The 18,762-nt window shown below is 35.8% G+C and overlaps 3 protein-coding genes across 10 annotated transcripts in view; 1 reads left to right on the top strand and 2 right to left on the bottom strand.

The window, feature by feature from the left end:
• LOC139354007 (uncharacterized) overlaps positions 1-18,762 on the top strand; it is a 978,888-nt gene that overhangs the window by 804,821 nt on the left and 155,305 nt on the right. Inside the window, exons 1-5 of one of the 7 annotated variants that reach the window (XR_011605079.1) lie at positions 673-7,082; positions 7,139-7,258; positions 7,319-7,446; positions 7,506-15,320; positions 15,390-17,555. The exons of 5 other annotated variants lie outside the window; for them this stretch is intronic. The gene's annotated coding sequence lies outside the window, so the exon portion shown is untranslated. Of the gene's footprint in view, positions 1-672; positions 7,083-7,138; positions 7,259-7,318; positions 7,447-7,505; positions 15,321-15,389; positions 17,556-18,762 lie in introns of those variants that run through there. One more of the 7 variants, XR_011605074.1, reaches the window with a different exon arrangement.
• The window catches only part of LOC139354014 (uncharacterized), a 145,992-nt gene that overhangs the window by 3,569 nt on the left and 123,661 nt on the right, over positions 1-18,762 (bottom strand). The window contains exon 2 of one of the 2 annotated variants that reach the window (XM_070998240.1): positions 433-679. In XM_070998240.1, coding sequence (XP_070854341.1) covers positions 433-679 — 247 coding nt within the window. Of the gene's footprint in view, positions 1-432; positions 680-18,762 lie in introns of those variants that run through there. The other variant, XM_070998239.1, reaches the window with a different exon arrangement.
• On the bottom strand, positions 7,818-9,199 carry LOC139352188 (uncharacterized). Its single transcript, XM_070998224.1, has 4 exons — positions 9,064-9,199; positions 8,605-9,004; positions 8,447-8,549; positions 7,818-8,381 (listed from the first exon to the last, which is right to left on the bottom strand). The coding sequence occupies exons 1-4, from the start codon at positions 9,085-9,087 to the stop codon at positions 8,261-8,263; spliced, it is 648 nt and encodes a 215-aa protein (XP_070854325.1). The 5' UTR covers positions 9,088-9,199; the 3' UTR covers positions 7,818-8,260.

The raw sequence follows: 18,762 nt of genomic DNA, 5'->3' as shown, positions 1-18,762 counted from the left end.
GTGACCATTTTATTGCGGTCAGGCAATGGACAGGTGCGCATGTTCGGGTAGCTCTTGCTTGAGGATACATGATCAATATTGTCACATGGGGATGTGGGGAACCTTTCTCTATTGCACAGCAACACCTGCTAAATATTAATTCCTTATAATGAGGAAAAAGGTTACGTGATCAGTATTGTCACATGGGGTGTGGGGGTGGGAGCCAATTAGTATAATTTTTATGGACATGATCGTGACATTTTTATGACATCTCAACTTATTAAAATCAGAGGCCGCATACATTAATGAGGAGGCAGAGGCTATTAATATGCTAGTTAGTGGTGGATGGGGGTCATTAATATGCTAATTAGTAAGGGGCGGGGGCCATTAATATGCAAATTGTACCAGAATCCCGGTTTCTATACTACTGGTGCTGCTATCTACTTTTCCCACCTTTGCACATTCCAAGTTTTCCATCATCCATCCATGTTGAAAATTCGACACATTTTGGCAGCTCTTTGGCGGGAAAACCCTCCTCCCACCTCCCCTGTGTCTGGTGGTCCAGCTTCGAAGCGATGAGATGGGTTAAAACGTCGTCAAGAATCTCCTGCGAGGTTGCCAATGTAGTAAGGACGCGCAAATGTGAATTTGCCTTGTTGCTCAACTGCCACAAACTACTTTCCGATGACCGAACGTGTGCCTGAAAGTGTAATAATTTATTATCAAATCGCAAAGTTAATTATTCTAATGCCCTGCCACAGTTCTTGTCAGTGGGCTCCAGGGATCGAATTGCGTCCAACGCTGTTCCGTCCAAGCATGAACGAAGATGCTGGAATTTTTTCACCTTTGTTATGTCCTCGTTTGTTCCCACAACCGTGTTGAACATGGCGTAAAGGTCCGGCCAACCGATATATGCTCCTCCAAATCGCGGAAGCTGAAATTCCGGTAGTCAGAATTTAATGCTGGAAGCTGGCGTACCCCGGAGCTTGCCCGACAAAACTCTTCGATATATGGTGCATGTTGCACAAGCTAGCTTGATATTCTATTATTTTCCGACATTTCGAATTATTTTTGGGTAGAGTATACGATAGTCACTAGAACGGAACTGAAAGCAGAGGGCAATAACCACCCCGGAGCTTGCCCGACAAAACTCTTCGATATATGGTGCATGTTGCACAAGCTAGGTTGATATTCTATTATTTTCCGACATTTCGAATTATTTTTGGGTAAAGTATACGATAGTCACTAGAACGGAACTGAAAGCAGAGGGCAATAACCACCATTGGATTGTGTGAGACGTCTGCAAAATGTATCGTTGCGTTCGAATTACGCATCCCCACCAGTTTCTTTAATGCATTCTATGACGCGATAGACACGAAGACGAAATTCTAGTATACTCGCTTGACACCGTAACGTACGGCACTAAGTCTGCAGCCTTTTTGGCAATTCGTAAAATCATACTTTTACGTGGATGATCTTATTTTAGGAGGAGATAGTATTGAAGAGGTTGTGAAAATTCTTCAACAAGTTGAGAAACTCTTGGACAGGAGCCATTTTCCGATTCGCAAATGGTGAAGGAGTAGATGATTCGGAAAAAGGCGTTGGGTCTGACTTGGTATACTCTATCGGATAATTTGCTCTTCAGCTTCTCAAGCGGGTGAACAGGCCAGCCCGCAACCAAGCGCAGCATTCTTTCGGCTATAGCTAGATTTTACGATCCCCTCGGATTAATAGCCCCGATCATCAAGCTAAGATTTTTATGCAGGTCCTATTGAAGGATAAGCTTGACTGGGATTCATTAAAGGGATTCCGCGTGTGCACTTCGCCGTGAAGCACAAGGGCCTAACTTCGAAGATGCAGAGGTCGCCAAAAAACAGATTTCTTTGAACGCAGTCTTTTATTGCAGCCATAAAAAGATTAATAAGCCTGAGGGGAAAGCCTCAAATGATTTGATCGGACAACGCAACCAATTTTGTTGGAGCCCAAAACGAGCTTATTGAGCTTCGGCAGCTGTTCTTCAGCGATCCTCAAAGCAGCGAGCTGTAGATTTTTCATACTACGATGGAAACCAAGGAGAATTTCATCCCACCTCGTTCCCCACAGTTTGGAGGCTTGACCGCGTTGTTGGAAAGTCGATTCCCACATCTCATGAGCTGCGCACTTTACCCTGTGAAATTTTCGCAATGTTTAACTCTGCCCCATTTCAGGAAACCCACTTGAGATCGATGCACTGACTTGCTCACTGCCCACTTTTTCATTTGGTCTACATTTACCTCAATGGACGATCTTGACATCACCCATCTGAACCTCGATCGTCTGAGCCGGTGGCAGCGTGTGTGCCAAATGCAGAAAATGTTCTGGCGCCAATGGAGCACCACTACCTCTCGTTGCTTCAGGAGCGGAGCAAATGGCGCTCTCCCGAGCGGAACTTAATCCAGGCAATTTAGTCCTCATCAATAAGGACAGCCTACCCCCTAGTGGTGGAGAGCACCGACTCCGGAGATAACGCCGTAGACCGAGATCCAAACTGACTCTGGGCTATGCCAGATCCAAACTGACTCTGGGCTATGCCAGCGGGCAACGAGGAAGTTAGCTGTCCTGCCCCTTGATACCACTTCACTTGAAAGTATGGCTCTTCCAACAAAAGGAGAGTGTCGGGAGCAGTCACTTAATTCAAGTTAAATCACTAATTGTCTTTTAATTGGTCAGCATTACTGACAAAAAATAATGTAAACTAAAGCTTGCTGAATCATCTATTTGCCTGCGGATTAGCTGACATAAGCGCATGGAATCGTTGATCATCAAACGGCTCATCCGGCATTCGCTCGTTAAGGTTTTCGCAATGCAGTCGCATCGCTGCAGAAATAAACACTTGCATAAAATCAATCTCTCTCGGCTATACATTTATAACCATTTCGGCCTCGCATACGTTTTGTTAAAAGCTCGCTTAAAAAGGTGGCATAAATTCATGCCCCCTCAAAACAAGTGTCTTGATGCAATAGTGAGTTAAGTGAATTAAGGTTTAACTACAATAAAATAAAAAAAATATAAAAAATAATTGTTTAAGTCAACGATCAATCACAAAATTAATTGCCGACAAACGTGGGGCCAAGTCATCAAAAGAAGAACAACACACAATCAAAAGGAAGGCCCCAGCGGACAGTACCGTGAAAATATGTATAATTTTATTAAAAATAAAATGAGGATCTTCACACTTATAAATTTAAGATCAAAAATTGATAAAATCAGTAATAATAATAATCAAATGAATTAAAGGAATCGATCTGAAAAATGTAATAAATAGTTTTGGTGAATTAAAACTAACAATGGCAACCGGACGTTCAGCAAATTTTTCTACAGGAAGCTAAGCTACAGCCAAAAACTTAACAGTGGAAATAATTAAAAAAATAGTGAATGTTCAATTAAGCCAAGTGAGCCAGAAAATAGATGGCTTAGAAGAAATGTTAGCTACTGATGCAAGCGCAGTGGAAGACTATAAAATTCAAGAAATCGACCGAACTATAACTTTTTAGTGATAAGGTCATTCACCGGGGAACCAACACAATACGTAGGTTGGAGGGAAGCTGCAGAAACTGAAATGAGTCTTTATAAAATTCAGAGTCAGTAATATTTTATCGCTCTAACAATTTAAAAAAATAAAATCATGGGAGCTGTACACGACGCTCTGGACAATCATGGTACCGTTTTAAATTATCCAGAAATATTGTCTAGATTGAATTTTATATATAACAACAAACGAACCATTCATATTCTTGAGTCAAAATTAAGGATTCTTAGGCTGTGTCGGATAACAGCTACTGAATACTATAGTGAAGTCAATATAAAAACGACTTTACTAATAAACAAAACCTAAATGACATACGGATAAGGGCAACGTTCTTAAAGGGAAAACAAACAAAAAAAAAAGAAACAATGCTTTTCGAATTTGTATCTCTGGATAAAACGGTTCAATCTCAGAAACCCTTTTCTCATAAAATCAAACAATTTACGTGCTCAATTTACAAAGAGGTATTGAAAATGTAAATAAAAATCGGTGAAATAACTTCAAATTTAACCCAGCAAGTTCCAAACAAAAAAAAACTAAGGGAATGGGAAATAATTGCAATTATAATCAAAATAATAATTGGCCACAACATCTGATTTTTGTCAAAACAATCAGCACAATAACAATCAAAAACAACAACCTATCGAGCCAATGGACGCTGATCCATCCCTCCGAATTCAAAATAAACGTAGTAATGTTTTTCAGGCAATAAATAATCGAGACAGATATCAAATTAACTATTATCAGAACAATAATTGTTCAAACTATTATCGTACATACAAACCCAGGAAGCCAACTTAAGCTCAAGAAAGGGAAGGAACAGTTAATCAGCCTGCTAATAAGGTAACAAGATAAAATATTAACAATGAAGATAATTTTTTGCATTAGAACCATACAGGGGAGTGCCTTATTTAAAAAGAGTTGACAGAAAAACTAGCCACTGATTCTTATAATAAAAAGGGAATTTTCAAAAAGAAATATGAATTATCAATATATAAAAAGTATCTACAGTTCATGGGTACTCCATTATTAAACATAACCACAATATAAATATATTTGAAACAAGAATTTTTTTTATGAAATCGAAGGATTGGAATTTGACCTACGGATTGGCTTTAATCTAATAAGAACAATAAAGTTAGCTTCGGCAAGCCGGAGTTTGTATACCCTTGCAGTTATAATTATTTAATTTAATTCTAAATTCATAAAGAACAAAAATTATATTCCCAATAGTATAAGATAATATGTCAAAAAACACCGAAGCTATATTTTGTTTCATAATATTTTCCTACGCAATCAAAATTTCAATTGGAAAAGCCCCAAACCAACTAAAGGAGAAAACTTACATATTAATACATACAAGACATCTGCATGAATGGCAAAACCCCGCGGGTACGAGTGACAGACACGACGAAACACGACATAATAGGAAATGAGTGAGTAAGAGCGCGACGAAATAATACGACGTAATTCGAATGCATTTGAAGGCTGGCCAGAAAAAAAAGAAAGCAAAACAGAAGTCAATGAAATTAATTATATATATAGATGTGTTTATTTATAAACTTCATTTTAATTTCATTAATTTCTAACATATTAGAATGTAGAAACATTTGATTGATTTTGTCAGGGTAAGTGGCAGTCCGGCAACGTTTATCTGATATTAAATTTCTAAAACAGAACAAAACAACAAAATCTAAAAAAAAAAACATACAAAATTCTTCGCTTCTATCCCGTTCATATTCGTCCATTCGCTTTAAACAAATACTAGGACAACTCGAATGTTTTTAGCTGTGCTAAAGTCTCCATTCCGTTTCACGCTTCATTCATTGTCATTCATTCCACTCAATGTCTTATTCTGCGAGATTCAACACGTACTCATATAAATAAAACTTTGTTTCATTGTGCGATCAGAAGTTACTTAACTCAGCTCAATTCGAATGCCTTCTGTTTAAGGTATCTTATGAGTAATGCCATGCAGATGTTTAATATATTCTATGCGCAAAGTCAAACTTTTATAACTTGTATTGACGCGTTCTCGAAATTCCTAGTAGTTAAAGAAATTCAAAATAAATAACACATCGAAAATAAGGTAATGGAATTCCTTCAATAATTTCTCCAAGCCAAATTACTTATGACCGATAATGAAATCAGCTTTACGTCGGCACAATTTAAATCTTTTGCACAAAGGTGCGGATTAAATTAACACTACGCAGACCCGAGGAAAAGTACCTCAAACAAAGAAGTTAAAAGGGCACATTAGACACTAACAGCATAGGCTCGTTGCTTAAAAGAAGAATTTAATCTAACCGATTATTCTGAAATTGTTATAAGAGCTGCTCAGGTATATAAGCAGAGTATTCATTCCACAACGAACCAAAAACGTCTTGACATTCCTTGTAAGAAAATCGAGCACGATTATATTCCCCAAATACTGAAATAAAACTCAAGACAAAATGTTACAAACACATAATGAAAAAAGAAAAGAAAAAGAATATCATGTAGGACAAGAAATACGGAAAAAGGAATAAACTTAAACCAAGGTATTAAAAACATGTAGTTAATGAAGTTATGCCCAATGAAATAATAATTAATAGTAGAAACAGAATTATACGCAAAGATAATATGAAGGATTAACAAATTATTTTTGTTAACTTACAGAAAATGCATTCCCTTATACCTCTTTTGTCAATCATAATATTAGCCAGTTCAGAAATAGTTGATTGATAGTTCTGTTTAAGGACAACAAGGATGTTCTTACTGTTCCACGTAAAGAAATAATAAATATAGAATCAAATAATATAAATAAGATTCTATAAGGAGGTCACAATGGGAAATTAAATACCAATTGATTTTGCCAGAGTTAATATCTACTAAATCAAAAAGAGGTGGTAATGGTTGGCTGAAACTGCGGATCATGATGATTTTTTTAAAGTTCAAAATAAAATCAATGTCTTAATTGAAAATTCTAATAAACAATTTCTTATCAATTCCAAATTGTTCAAAGAAGTAGAATATCTTTCTGAAGATTTAAAAAAAGATTTTATTCATCAAGACTTACCATTAAGAAAACATCACATACGACTTTTCACATTTGACCTACAAAATTTAATTGATACTATCACACTGACGAAAATGATGTTTTTAATACTAAAATTGTAAGCAATGTAGACATCAAAGAAATACTAAAACACGAAAAAAGCCTGTAATTTTCGCTGAATTAAGGGATATCTCTGTATTCAAAATCGACCTGCATAAAGAATTATTAATAATTTATATAATGTACCAAATTATAATAAACAGATGCGAAACATATTACGCTAATAGGGTCTTCCCACAGAGATCCATCCACCATCTACCATCCGTTGAACGGATGGTCCCCATCCAGATTTGACGGACTATTTTATGCGATAGTTAGGCGATAATTTTAGGTGAAAACCCTAAACTCTTCTTCTTGAAAGTGGAAAGTGGAACATTCACTACGAAAACGTAAACAATAATGACGGGAAACTTTTGAAAGAGGAAGGCGACAAAGCAATAGGTATGAACATAAATGCTCTTTATATTTGTAATAATTCATTGCTTTTAATTTTACAGTCAATAATACGCGAACTGCCGGTGGCAAACTGAGGTGGACTAAGCAGATGGAGGTCCTGCTCATCGATATTTGGCAGGAGAGCATCGAGGAGTTGCGGGGAGCCCGAAAGACCAAGACAGGTAACTTATATGCGCGCAACAACATAATGGAAATCCACTCAACGATTTTATTCCTTGCAGGCAGGAAAAAAATAAAATGGGGCCAAGCGGTGGCGCTCCTTCCGCGTGGCAGTATTATTAGTTGGTCCACTCGTTTCTAGGCGCATACCGCATCCACAACATGGAGCAGAACCCCTTGGAGAACGAGAGTATGTCCCCACACTTATATTTTTAAATTAAAATGATCTAAAAAATGTATTTATTGCAGATACTAGGGAATAGTTTGTGGAGCTCTTGGATGCAGACCCAGATGACAGGGAAGCCTCTACCTGCAGCGGCAGTCAACGCTCAGGCGGCAAAGGTGGACCACAAGTCGGAGCTTGTGGAGATAGATCGAGAAAGACTGGAGGAGCAGAGAGCGCAGACAGAAATATTGTCGAGAATGGCAGACAGCCAAGTAAAATTCCAATCGGATTTGTTAGAGCTTTTAAGAAAATCAACGAATTCCTAATAAATTTATAATTTATAATAAATAGACCAAATGAAATGTGATATTTTATTTAAATAAAAAACAAACAGATTTATATTTTATGAACTTTATTTGTTACCATTTAGCCAATATTGGGAAATAGCTGCTCTTATTTTTTCTGCAGGTTGGCTAAAATCTGCAGACATATTAGTCCGAATTGGTTGTTCGCGTAGGTCATTTGCAGCCCGTTGCCAAGTTTCATTTATAGCGCTGCTGTGCTCATTTAAAATGTTGTGCAAAATGCAGCAAGCTTGAATGACTTCATTATTATTCTTGTAGTGGCTGTTCAGACCTTTCCCAATAAACTGAAATCTTGTCTTTAAATGGCCAAATGCATTTTCTACCACTAGCCTAGCTTTAGACCGATTGTAGTTAAAATTTTGCTGTTCTTCGGATGCATTTGTGGAAAATGGGTACGGCTTCATCAGCGTTTGGGAAAATCTAAAGGCAGAGTCCCCAATAAGCAGCACCGGAACTTCAACGCCACAAATTTTCTATGTTTTTTCGTGAAGAAACGGAGAAGACACCATTTTCCTTGCCAGGCTCGACTTTTGAAATATAGTGGAGTCGTTGCAGCGCCCAGCAGAGCCGATGTTTACATAGGTAAATCTGTATCTGTAGTAAATTTAAAATACAATGCGTTTAGAACATTGTTGAGCTCTAAGAAGAAGGCAGTTTACCTGTTATCTACGAGAGCGAATAGTACTATTAAGTACCAGCCTTTGTAGTTGTGGTGATCGACTGCTTCTGCTGCTGACGGTTTTATTTCGATGTGACAACCATCTGCACATTATACATTGCTAAGACCATGAACTGATTTAATGAATTTATGTCTTACCAATTGCACCTAGACACTTGGGAAATCCGATTGCTTCGAATCCTTTGATACACTCGTCCACTTTTTCTGGAGTAAGATAGTCCGGTGACATGAACTCGCTGGCAAACTCAAAAATGAGTGCCCGGCAAAATTCGTGGAGAATTTTGCACACAGTGTTCTGTGCAACTCCAAAAAGTCTTTCGATAGAACGATATTCTGCTGATGATCCCAAGATGTACAAGGCTATAGCGATCCGCTTTTCAAGAGGAATGGCATTTCGCCAGTTGGTGTCCTTCTTCCGCAAAACACCAAGTCGGTCCACCAAAAACAAAAAGGTACTCTTCTCCATACGAAAGCACTCTTTGAAGAACTCGTCGTTGTTTTCCGGTATATCCTTCTCCCAAAGTGTCCCGTATCGCTTCTGTTCAATATAAATCGCATTCTTTAATAGTATTTTTAATAGAATTTAAGAGCACGTACCAGCATCCACACACTTCGTGGCATTTGCTCTTTTGCAGAAAAAATGCTTTCGTACAGATCCAATTCGTCGTCATTCCACTCCTCTGAATTGGCTGCCAATAAAAGCTGGTTGAACTTCACATTTTGCTGCAGCCAAAATAGTTGGTAAATTTTTCATTTTGGTCTGGCAAATCAACTTTAACAATTTTTGATTGTGTTTTTATTAGCCACAGCTGATCTGACAGCTGTTGTCGGATGGTAGATGGTGGATGGAAACGCGGATTCTTAGACAATTTCCATATTAATGTCATAAAAGGGATTTAAGCAAGAGCTACCCGAACATGCGCATCTGTCCATTACCTTTTTTTTTTGATTTGGTACGGTTTTTATTTACATCTGCCCAGTGGGCAATAAATTAAATGTTTTGATAACGTTGAATGTGAGTTAACAAAATCACAAAGTTTTTGTGATGAGGTTTTCTTGGGGTGTACAAATAGGTGGATGGGGGTGTGGTTAGGCTTGCTTCTAGGCAAGCTCGGTGTTTATGGATTTTGGCTATTAATCCGGTTGGAGAGCATTGACATCATTAAAGTCTGGAATTGGTTGAACATGGTGACCATCATGGACTCCATTTGACGCATCATCCTTTCCCTTACAAGGCATCGAGGGGGGATTATCGAAGTTTCCAGCTGCGCATGCCCTAGCAACGTTGGCCTGACCGCAATAAAAGGGACTCATGCACAAGCCAGAAGGCGCACGCTCATTGACAAGATCATGGGTCTCACGCCAACGACAATAGAATTGAAATCACGACAGCGTGAAAACTAGCAAGTAGCCGACCTATCTCAATCTAGGAAATATTTTACATTCTCCGTACCTGTAATTTAAACTCAAAATAAAAAGTCAGAAGTTTATTTTTAGCATAATAATACATTTATTCATTTATTTTGGTATTGCAAACATTTGTATTATATTACTTAATCTTTTTTATTCTTTTTTCTTGATTATAATATGTATTCATAATATTGAGTGCTTCCTTTTTGAAATCCGAAATTCGATGGCATACACAAGAATGCTGCATCATTGCTCCACACGCAGGTGTCTATATGATTCCATGAATAGATGTTTTCATATTATCTCCATTATATTCAAAGAGTTTTGATTGTATGAACTGGAAAATTATTTATTTTATCTGAATGCATGACACTTTTACACTTTTGAATATGCTTACACAATTTATAAAGACATTTGATAAAGGTTTTCATCTTCTTCATTTACCCCAAGATGTCCATTCTCGAAATTCAACAAATGAATATATTTGATTTTTCCCAAAGTCGAAATGATCTTTTCCTACCTGAGTAGCCCACTTCAAACACTATAAATGATCGAGGGCAATAGTTAGTCTACCAAAAATAGTCTTGAAGTGGGATACAATGCTACGTCAAACTCAACTTAAGTAACAGTGAAAATTTAAACAAACAGAATAAAATAAAATGAATAACCAAAATCAGTTTTGTCAATCCTGCAAGTGTTTCTTTCAAAAGAATAAGTGGGCAATCCATGTCCGTTCGGAGCTGCATAAGCGAAATGCAATTCAAATTCGAAAAAATTTCTGAGGGATTCAAGGGAAGAATACTGCATTACATGTTGGAACGGACTTGATCTTACCTGAGAGTTTCTTGAGTGAAGCTGAATTGTCACTGCTATCTCATGTCAGCATTTTATTAGAAACTTATACTTCAGCAAAAGTAATTATACCCGTTACTCGTAGAATAAAAGGGTATACTAGATTCGTCGGAAGGTATGTAACAGGCAGAAGAAAGCGTTTCCGACCCCATAAAGTATATATATTCTTGATCAGGATCACTAGCCGAGTCGATCTAGCCATGTCCGTCTGTCCGGATGAACGCTGAAATCTCGGAAACTATAAGAGCTAGGCTATTGAGATTTGGCGTGCAGATTCCTGGGCTTCTTACGCAGCGCAAGTTTGTGCAATGTGCCACGCCCACTCTTCCTACAGTTTTGATGCTAGAATAAAAATTTTAACTGAAATGTATTGTTCTCATCAATACCAATCGATTGACCCAAAAAAAAGTTTTCCACGCCCACTCTAACGCCCACAAGCCGCCCAAACCTGTGACGCCCACAGTTTTCAAGCTAGATAAAAAATTTTAACGGAAATGTATTGGTCTCGTCAATACCTATCGATTGATCCAAAAAAAATTTGCCACGCCCACTCTAACGCCCATAACGCTTAAATCTGTCTACCGCCGGTAGGTGGCGCATTTTAATCTCGCTTTGCTGCTTGCATATCTCTATTTCCCTTTGGTCCCTTTAGCTGAATAACGGGTATCTGATAGTCGAGGTACTCGACTATTGCGTTCTTCCTTGTTTTTTAACTGTTTTAAGAGTATATATATATGTATACATTCTTCGATTTAGCATCGCTTGTGACCGGTGTGTTTATCTTGTGCTCTGTGATTTTTGTCAATTTGTCATTAATATCTGTGATACTGGTGCCTTGCTTTGTGACTTAGTTCAACATAACCAGCTTGTGTTTTAAATCGTCTGTTTATGTTTAATTGTCCATTTTATTGTAGCAATTTTAATAAAACCTTACTCTGCTTTTAGCCTGTGCACTTTGTAATTGTAACTTCTGTGCTTCAATAGCTTTTGTTGTTGTTTCCCATAACTTTCTTGTAATCTCTCTGCCGTTTCTTGTCGTCTAAACTGTTGTCGTGTATATTTTCTTTTACAAATTTATAAATAACTTTTTTTTCTCTTAAATTAAAATACTTAAAAAAAATGCTTTTTTTTTGCTCCAGAAAAGGCTGTCAGTTTGGATCGGCACCTAATGACGTTTTTATTTACTGTCGTCTCTGCAACATAGTCTTACATCCGAAATGTGCTAGACTTGTTGGCAGAGTAAAAGACTATATTAATCTGCGTATTTTTTCACTGCCAGCAGTACCCATATGTACCAAAAGCTCTGGAGGAGTCCCTGTTTCTGTTAGTCAGCCTAAGGGGTCAAACACTACGCAGCTTTCTGTGCCTACAGGTGAAGTTAGCTCTATAGGAGTCCATAGTATCGATAATCAGACAATCGATGTTCAGATTGCTGGTGGCGGAAGAAAGAGCCTCTCGGTTGTTCCATATAGGAAGAACATATTTGTGTCTCGTTTAACACCTGAAACCAATTCGGCAGATGTTTTGGAATTTATACACCAGGAATTCCCGTCTTAAAGCACCACAGTGGAGGAGTTTATGGTGCTGATTGCCGTTACCTCTACTTTATCCCAATGACATAAAATTCGTTGGTGTTAAGGTTTCTTTGAAATCTTTTTAGATTTATGTAACTTGTTCTTATATTCCACCTGGATCCGGCTTAACAATTTATGAGCAACATTTGGCTGCAATACAAATTGTTTTATCTCATCTTTCCGATAGGGTTCTTTTGATTGTTTTTGTTTTGTCTCTACCCCTTTATCTGTCTATGACTTCGTTGACGGTCTGTTAGAATTATCATTACAGCAAGTTAGCTTTATACGTAATTCACTAAACAGACAATTAGATCTTGTATTTGTTTTTGATCCGTCTGAAGTCATGGTATCTACAATTGACCCACTAGTTGTGCCATAAGACCGGTATCCTCCCACATAGGAACTTACGACTTGTCTTCCTTGCGTTGATACCCACTCTCCTTTACTTTCTCCAACTAAAAGTAGATGCTTTCGTAAATGTGATTTTAATAAACTCAACAACATGATTTCACATTGAAAGTGCTACGAAACTATATTACAGTGCCCTAAACTCTTTTTTCTGTGAATGTGTTTCTGATAGCTATCCTCCTAAGTTTCTTAGGCCTCCTTGGTTTACCAATGAGTTGCAAAGACTTCGAAACCTTAAAACAAACTTCTATAAAAAAAACCCATTCTTAAACTTTTTTATTGGTCTATCTTATCATTTGTTTTTCCTACTATCTGGAAAGATTCTTTTATTATTCCACTTCACAAAAAGGGTGCGAAGGTTAATGTTCAGAACTATAGAGGAATCTCCAAATTGTCAGCAATTCTTAAAACATTTGAACGCATTATTACCTCTCATTTGCAACATTTGTGCTCCTCCTTGATTTCTCCGTGTCAACATGGTTTTGTTAAGCGAAGATCGACCACCACTAACCTGCTCGAATTGACATCTTTTGTAATAGATGGATTTAACCAAAAATTGCACACAGACGTTATATATACAGATTTTAGTAAAGCCTTTGACTCTGTAAACCACTCTCTTCTTTTATTCAAATTAGATCAGCTCGGACTTCCGAATAATCTGTTAACTTCGATTTGAAGTTATTTGAATGGTAGATCTAAGAGGGTTTTATTCAAAAACGCTGTTTCCAAGATGATCAACGTGACATCTGGAGTGCCTCAGGACAGTCATATAGGCCCTTTGCTGTTTACTGTGTTTATAAATGATCTTCCCTCTATCGTAACTCACTTTCGTGTACTAATGTATGCTGATGTTAAGCTTTGTTAATCATATAATAATATTGAGTCTGGTTTCTGCTTGCAGTCAGACATTAATAGATTCCAGGAATGGTGTCAGTTCAACCTTTTGAATTTAAACTATATTAAATGCAACGTTGTGACTTTTTATAGGGGTACGCCAACGTTCATGAGTTACTTTCTTCAGAACATGTCCCTGGACCGAAAATACTCAGTAAACGATTTAGGTGTTCTCCTAGGTCCTAAACTTAAATTTGACTCCCACATAACCTCTACTGTAAATGAAGCTATGTGTGTTCTTGGGTTTATAAAGCGTTGGTCTAGAGAATTTTATGATCCATTCACTACCAAATTATTACTTACCTCCCTCCGTCCTTATTTAGAATACTGTTCTATCGTTTGGAGTCCGTACAGAAACAATTTCTTCTTTTTGCCTTACGTGGTTTGAACTGGGATCAAAACGTCAGGTTGCCTTCTTGCTCGAGTAGATTGCTATTAATTAATTTGCCTAGTCTAGTAAATCATAGAACTATGCTTGGTACTATTTTTATGAATAACCTTATCAGAGGCGATATTGATTCTGTAGATTTAGTAAGACGCCTAAGTTTCAATGTTCCTGTTAGACTAATGCGAAACTACTATCCTATCAACTTGCCACGATGTCCATCTAATTTTAGTCAGCACGAGCCCTTTCGCGTTGTTTCTAATAATTATAACAACCTTTATCATTTAATTTGTTCCTCAACATCTATCCCTGTATTAAAAATTAGAATCTTAGCTGATTTACTTTAGTCTTGTTCATCTATGTTTTGTCCTGTCTTTATTTGTTTTACCGTATTTGCCCGAAATAAAAATGGGCCCGCGCGTAACAAGCACGTGCTTGGTGTCGTTTGGGCCACTTATTTGTACTGCTCTTAGTCCAACAACGTTCAACAATGTATATACTTTTTAAAGTATCTGAATGTGAAGAAATTGAAATTAAAAGTTTTCAAAGTAAAATGACGATCATGAATAAAGATTCTGATTTAGAATGTATCTTTCATAAAATTACCATGGAAATAATTTCTAAATCTCAAGAATTTCAATAGAGTCAGTGGATGGTCTCTTTTAAAATTGATTTGCTTGGAAATGAATTTGAATCATTATACACCGATGGCTGCTTCATCTTTCATAACACTACCTCGTTTCCTTTTAACAAAAAAAGCAATAGTTAACATTTGTAACGAAAATGAACAATATTTAGGGTATTCCCAAAACTGTTAAATTGCTGAATTGTTGAAAATTCAACAGAAAACTTCAGCAACTAAGGTACAACTCTAAAAGTTCCCTGTTGAATTTTCAATTTTAAGATGTCAGCTGTTTGTTAGATTGTCAAATTGCCAGTCTGTGTTTACCAAAAATTATGTTTAAAATTAAGGAAAATGCCCAGAATAAGCCAACCCTAAGAGAATCTAGTACACCCTTTTACTCTACGAGTAACGGGTATAATAATCAATATTGTTTTAAAGGGGCCTTGATTTCTGCCTTAACAGTTGTCAAAAATCTACAAAGATGTTCGGCATATAATATTAACATATCGCTGGAGATATTTCGTTTAAGTGATGAAATAAAATAGCAATACTCATATGACCTTAAATGTTTTCGGATATAATAAAGACACGAAGGAAATAATTGGACCACTTTTTAAATCGGAAGTGAAAGAACCTCTTCATATCAATAGATTTATTTGAAAGACGGTGGAAATGGACAGTATATGCACATTAAAAATATTTCAAGGTAAATTTTTTTATTAATTTTTATCTCTTTTAAGCAATTAAATAATTTGTAAATATTTCTGTTTCAAAGACTAATGACTGCTCAAAGAGGAATTCAGAGCAGGGCGCAATTCTTCTGCAATGTTTGTTTAAATTTTTCCGGAACCCAGGAAGCTGCATTGAAACACGAAACTCTCTGTAGTAGGAAGGTCTCATAGATGCCGCACCCCCAGAACAATACACTGGAATTAACCCAAATTCAACATCAGCTTCAAGTTCCGTTCGTTGTCTATGCGGATTTTGAATGCATTCTGGAACCAAGATATTTACTATTATTGAACATATCCCAATATCATAAGCTTTTTATATAAAGTGTGCCTTTGATTCTAGACTAAATAAATTTGTTTTGTAAACAAGAAAAAATTGGTTTATAAAAACTTAACTAAATTGAGTGCTGAGTACTTACATAAAATAAAAGTTCCTATGAGATTGACTTTGGATGACCAGCAAATATTTGATAGTTCATTGAATTGTTCCATTTGTCATAAAGCTTTAGGGACTGATAGGGTAAGAGATTCCCGGTGAAATTTCCGTATTACCATTAAATAAGGAAAAGTATATTTCTTTCTCAGAAAACGTGAAATGCCTAAGGGGAAACAGTTTTGAAATTCGTTTCCTCGATACAAATAGATTCTAATTTAGTTGATGATCAATTGAAAACTGTAAAGTCATTTTTCAGTAATGATATAGAATTTTGACTAACGCGTAAGAAGGGTATATTTCCCTATGAATATTTAGATTCCGCTAGTAGACTTGAGGAAACTTCCATCCCATCATAGTAATTTAACGGAAAGGGAATGCTCTCAGGAACGTTATGATCAAGCTCTTAAAGTTTGGTCGCATTTCTCATGTTCCACTCTTAAAGATTATTTCGAATTATATTTGAAAACTGATGTATTCCTTTTAACCGTCATTTTTAAAAACTTCCGAAAAATTTGTATGCAAATTTATTTCCTTGACCCAGCGTATTTTACGAAATCAGGTCTATCTTGGGAGGCAATGTTGAAAACTACAAATATTCAACTTAAATTCTGGACAGTTATAGATATGTATAGATTTATTTAAAGTAGCATTCGAGGTAAATATTTGTCAGATTATGATTCCTCGGAGGAGTCTTCATTTTTAATGTATGTGATTGCAAATAACTTGTTTGGTTGGGCAATGTCGCAACCTTTACCATATAAAGACTTTAAGTGGATGTCTACTACAGACATAGACAATTTTGATATTCAAAATATTCCATTTGATAGCAAATACGGTTATTTTTTGGAAGTAATCTGGCCTCAAAAGAGATAAGGTAAAAAAGTTAACTGCTGACTTGGGAAATAAGAAAAATTATGTAATACATTATCGGAATTTGCAACAATGTATACAGAATGAGTTAGTACTGAAAAAGATCCATAGAGGTGCTCAGTTCTTACAAAAGCCTTGGATAAAGAATTACATTGATCTAAATACTTTACATAGGCAAAATGCAAAAAATAAATCTTAAAAAGATTTTTTTAATTTAATGAATAATTCTGTTTACGGAAAAACAATGGAAGATCCCGAGCGCAGGGTCGTTAGTACACGGGAAGCTTATTTTAAAAATCCAATTTTCATAGTGCCACTAAAATTAATGATTATTTTTGCAATGTAAAGATTGTCCGTTCTATTTAATTAGCCAATGAATTTAGGAATTGCAGAAGTATATATGAAGCCAAAATTTTAGGAAAAGTTATTCTTTAATTATATGGATACTGATTCATTTATCAATACAATAAAAACTGAGGATTTTTGTAAAGATATTCGTAAAGATCTTTGGGCAAAATTTGATACATCGAACTATTCAGATGATGGAATTAATTTGTATTACTTCAAAAGAATTGAAAAAAAAAGTTTAGCGTTTTTTAAAGATGAGCTTAACAGTAAACTTATGACAGAGTTTGTAGGCCTGTGCTCAAAGGCTTATTGTTATAGAATAGATCAAGTTGAATCTTCATATAATAAAGCAAGGGGAGCGATTTTTAGATGTAAGTAATGAAGACCATGTTACAACATCAATAAAACACCAGAGATTAATTGAAAAAGATATTTTAGAATAATTAGATAGCCCTAAATTTCAAAAGGAACATATTGAAAAAGAACTCTTTTGTAAATCATTTGAATTGGAAATGTTTTATTATAATCGAGACTGGGAAATATAAATAAAAATGATTTTGAGTTTGTAAAAAATATATATTTATTATTTTTCCTTTTTTAAGTAAACATTGTACAAAAATATTAATATTAAACTTAATATAAGATAAGATATGGATATAAATAGAAATTAATGAAATAAATCATTTGTTATACTATAAAATGTCTTCCTTATTTATCCAGCTAGTCATTGAAAACCCCACTTAACCAAAACTTTATTTCCTTTTCGCCTTACAACTTTTTGAACTAGGTACATGTGGGGGAATCGTGTTTTTTTGAAGGTTGAATAATGATTAATCTTCATTAATACCTTAAATTTCGAATTAAAGAATTCAGTGTCATGATCAGCTTGCAGGTTACATACTCTCTACATGGCTTGAGAAAAATCACTTGCATTTTTCGATTTTAATGCGTCACCCCAAGCAAATTTGGAAAATAAGTCTATAACAGTCAACAAGTACCGGTACCCGTCATTAGATTTTGAAAAGGCTCCCATTTAAACGATTTCACGCTTAATCATATTCTTCTAATAGGCTGAAAAGCCACATCTTCTAACTCAATTGTGTTTTTTTCGGTAATGTTATCGATTTTGTTAATATATAAGAATATAGTCATCAATGGTTTTAATCTTTTACAGAATTTTGGCAAAAATTTGGTCAGCGCTATCTGCCCTCTTATTATACAATTCAATTTTATTTAATAAGCTTGAATTTTTCGTGAGTCGACGATTAATATTTTGAGTTATAACTTTTTTTAAATCGTCTCCCAACTTTCCAATGTTCTCATCAGTATATTGTTTCGTTTCTAGACCATCGTTGTCTTAAGGTTTAGTTCCGTTTTTGATACGTTTATTTTGGGCATTTAGATTACCGTCCTCATCGATGAATAATCCCTCAGAAGACTTAACACGTCTTTTCAAATTTTCTGATCGCTCCTTATCAACAGAAAAATGTCCAAACTTTTCGACAGACATGAAGTTTATAAATGTAAAATATATTTTCCCTTTCTATTTATACTCATTAAAATATAATCCATTCCTCACGCAATTCCTCTAGAATTGAAAAAATATCATTGTTCTGACTGGCTGCTTTTGATGCTACCAAAATGTTCAATCGTTCAACTAATTCATTTACATCATTCCAATATACATAGTTTAGTTTTGGTTTCTGAAGAGTCATATAACCAAACCCTGTGTTTGAGCGAAATGGAGTAAAAATTGTAGGTTT

Source organism: Drosophila suzukii, assembly GCF_043229965.1.
Source record: "Drosophila suzukii chromosome 2 unlocalized genomic scaffold, CBGP_Dsuzu_IsoJpt1.0 scf_2c, whole genome shotgun sequence".
Lineage (NCBI taxonomy): Eukaryota > Metazoa > Arthropoda > Insecta > Diptera > Drosophilidae > Drosophila > Drosophila suzukii.
The sequence above is the reverse complement of the archived record's forward strand: the minus strand, read 5'-3'. Positions and strand labels throughout refer to the sequence as shown.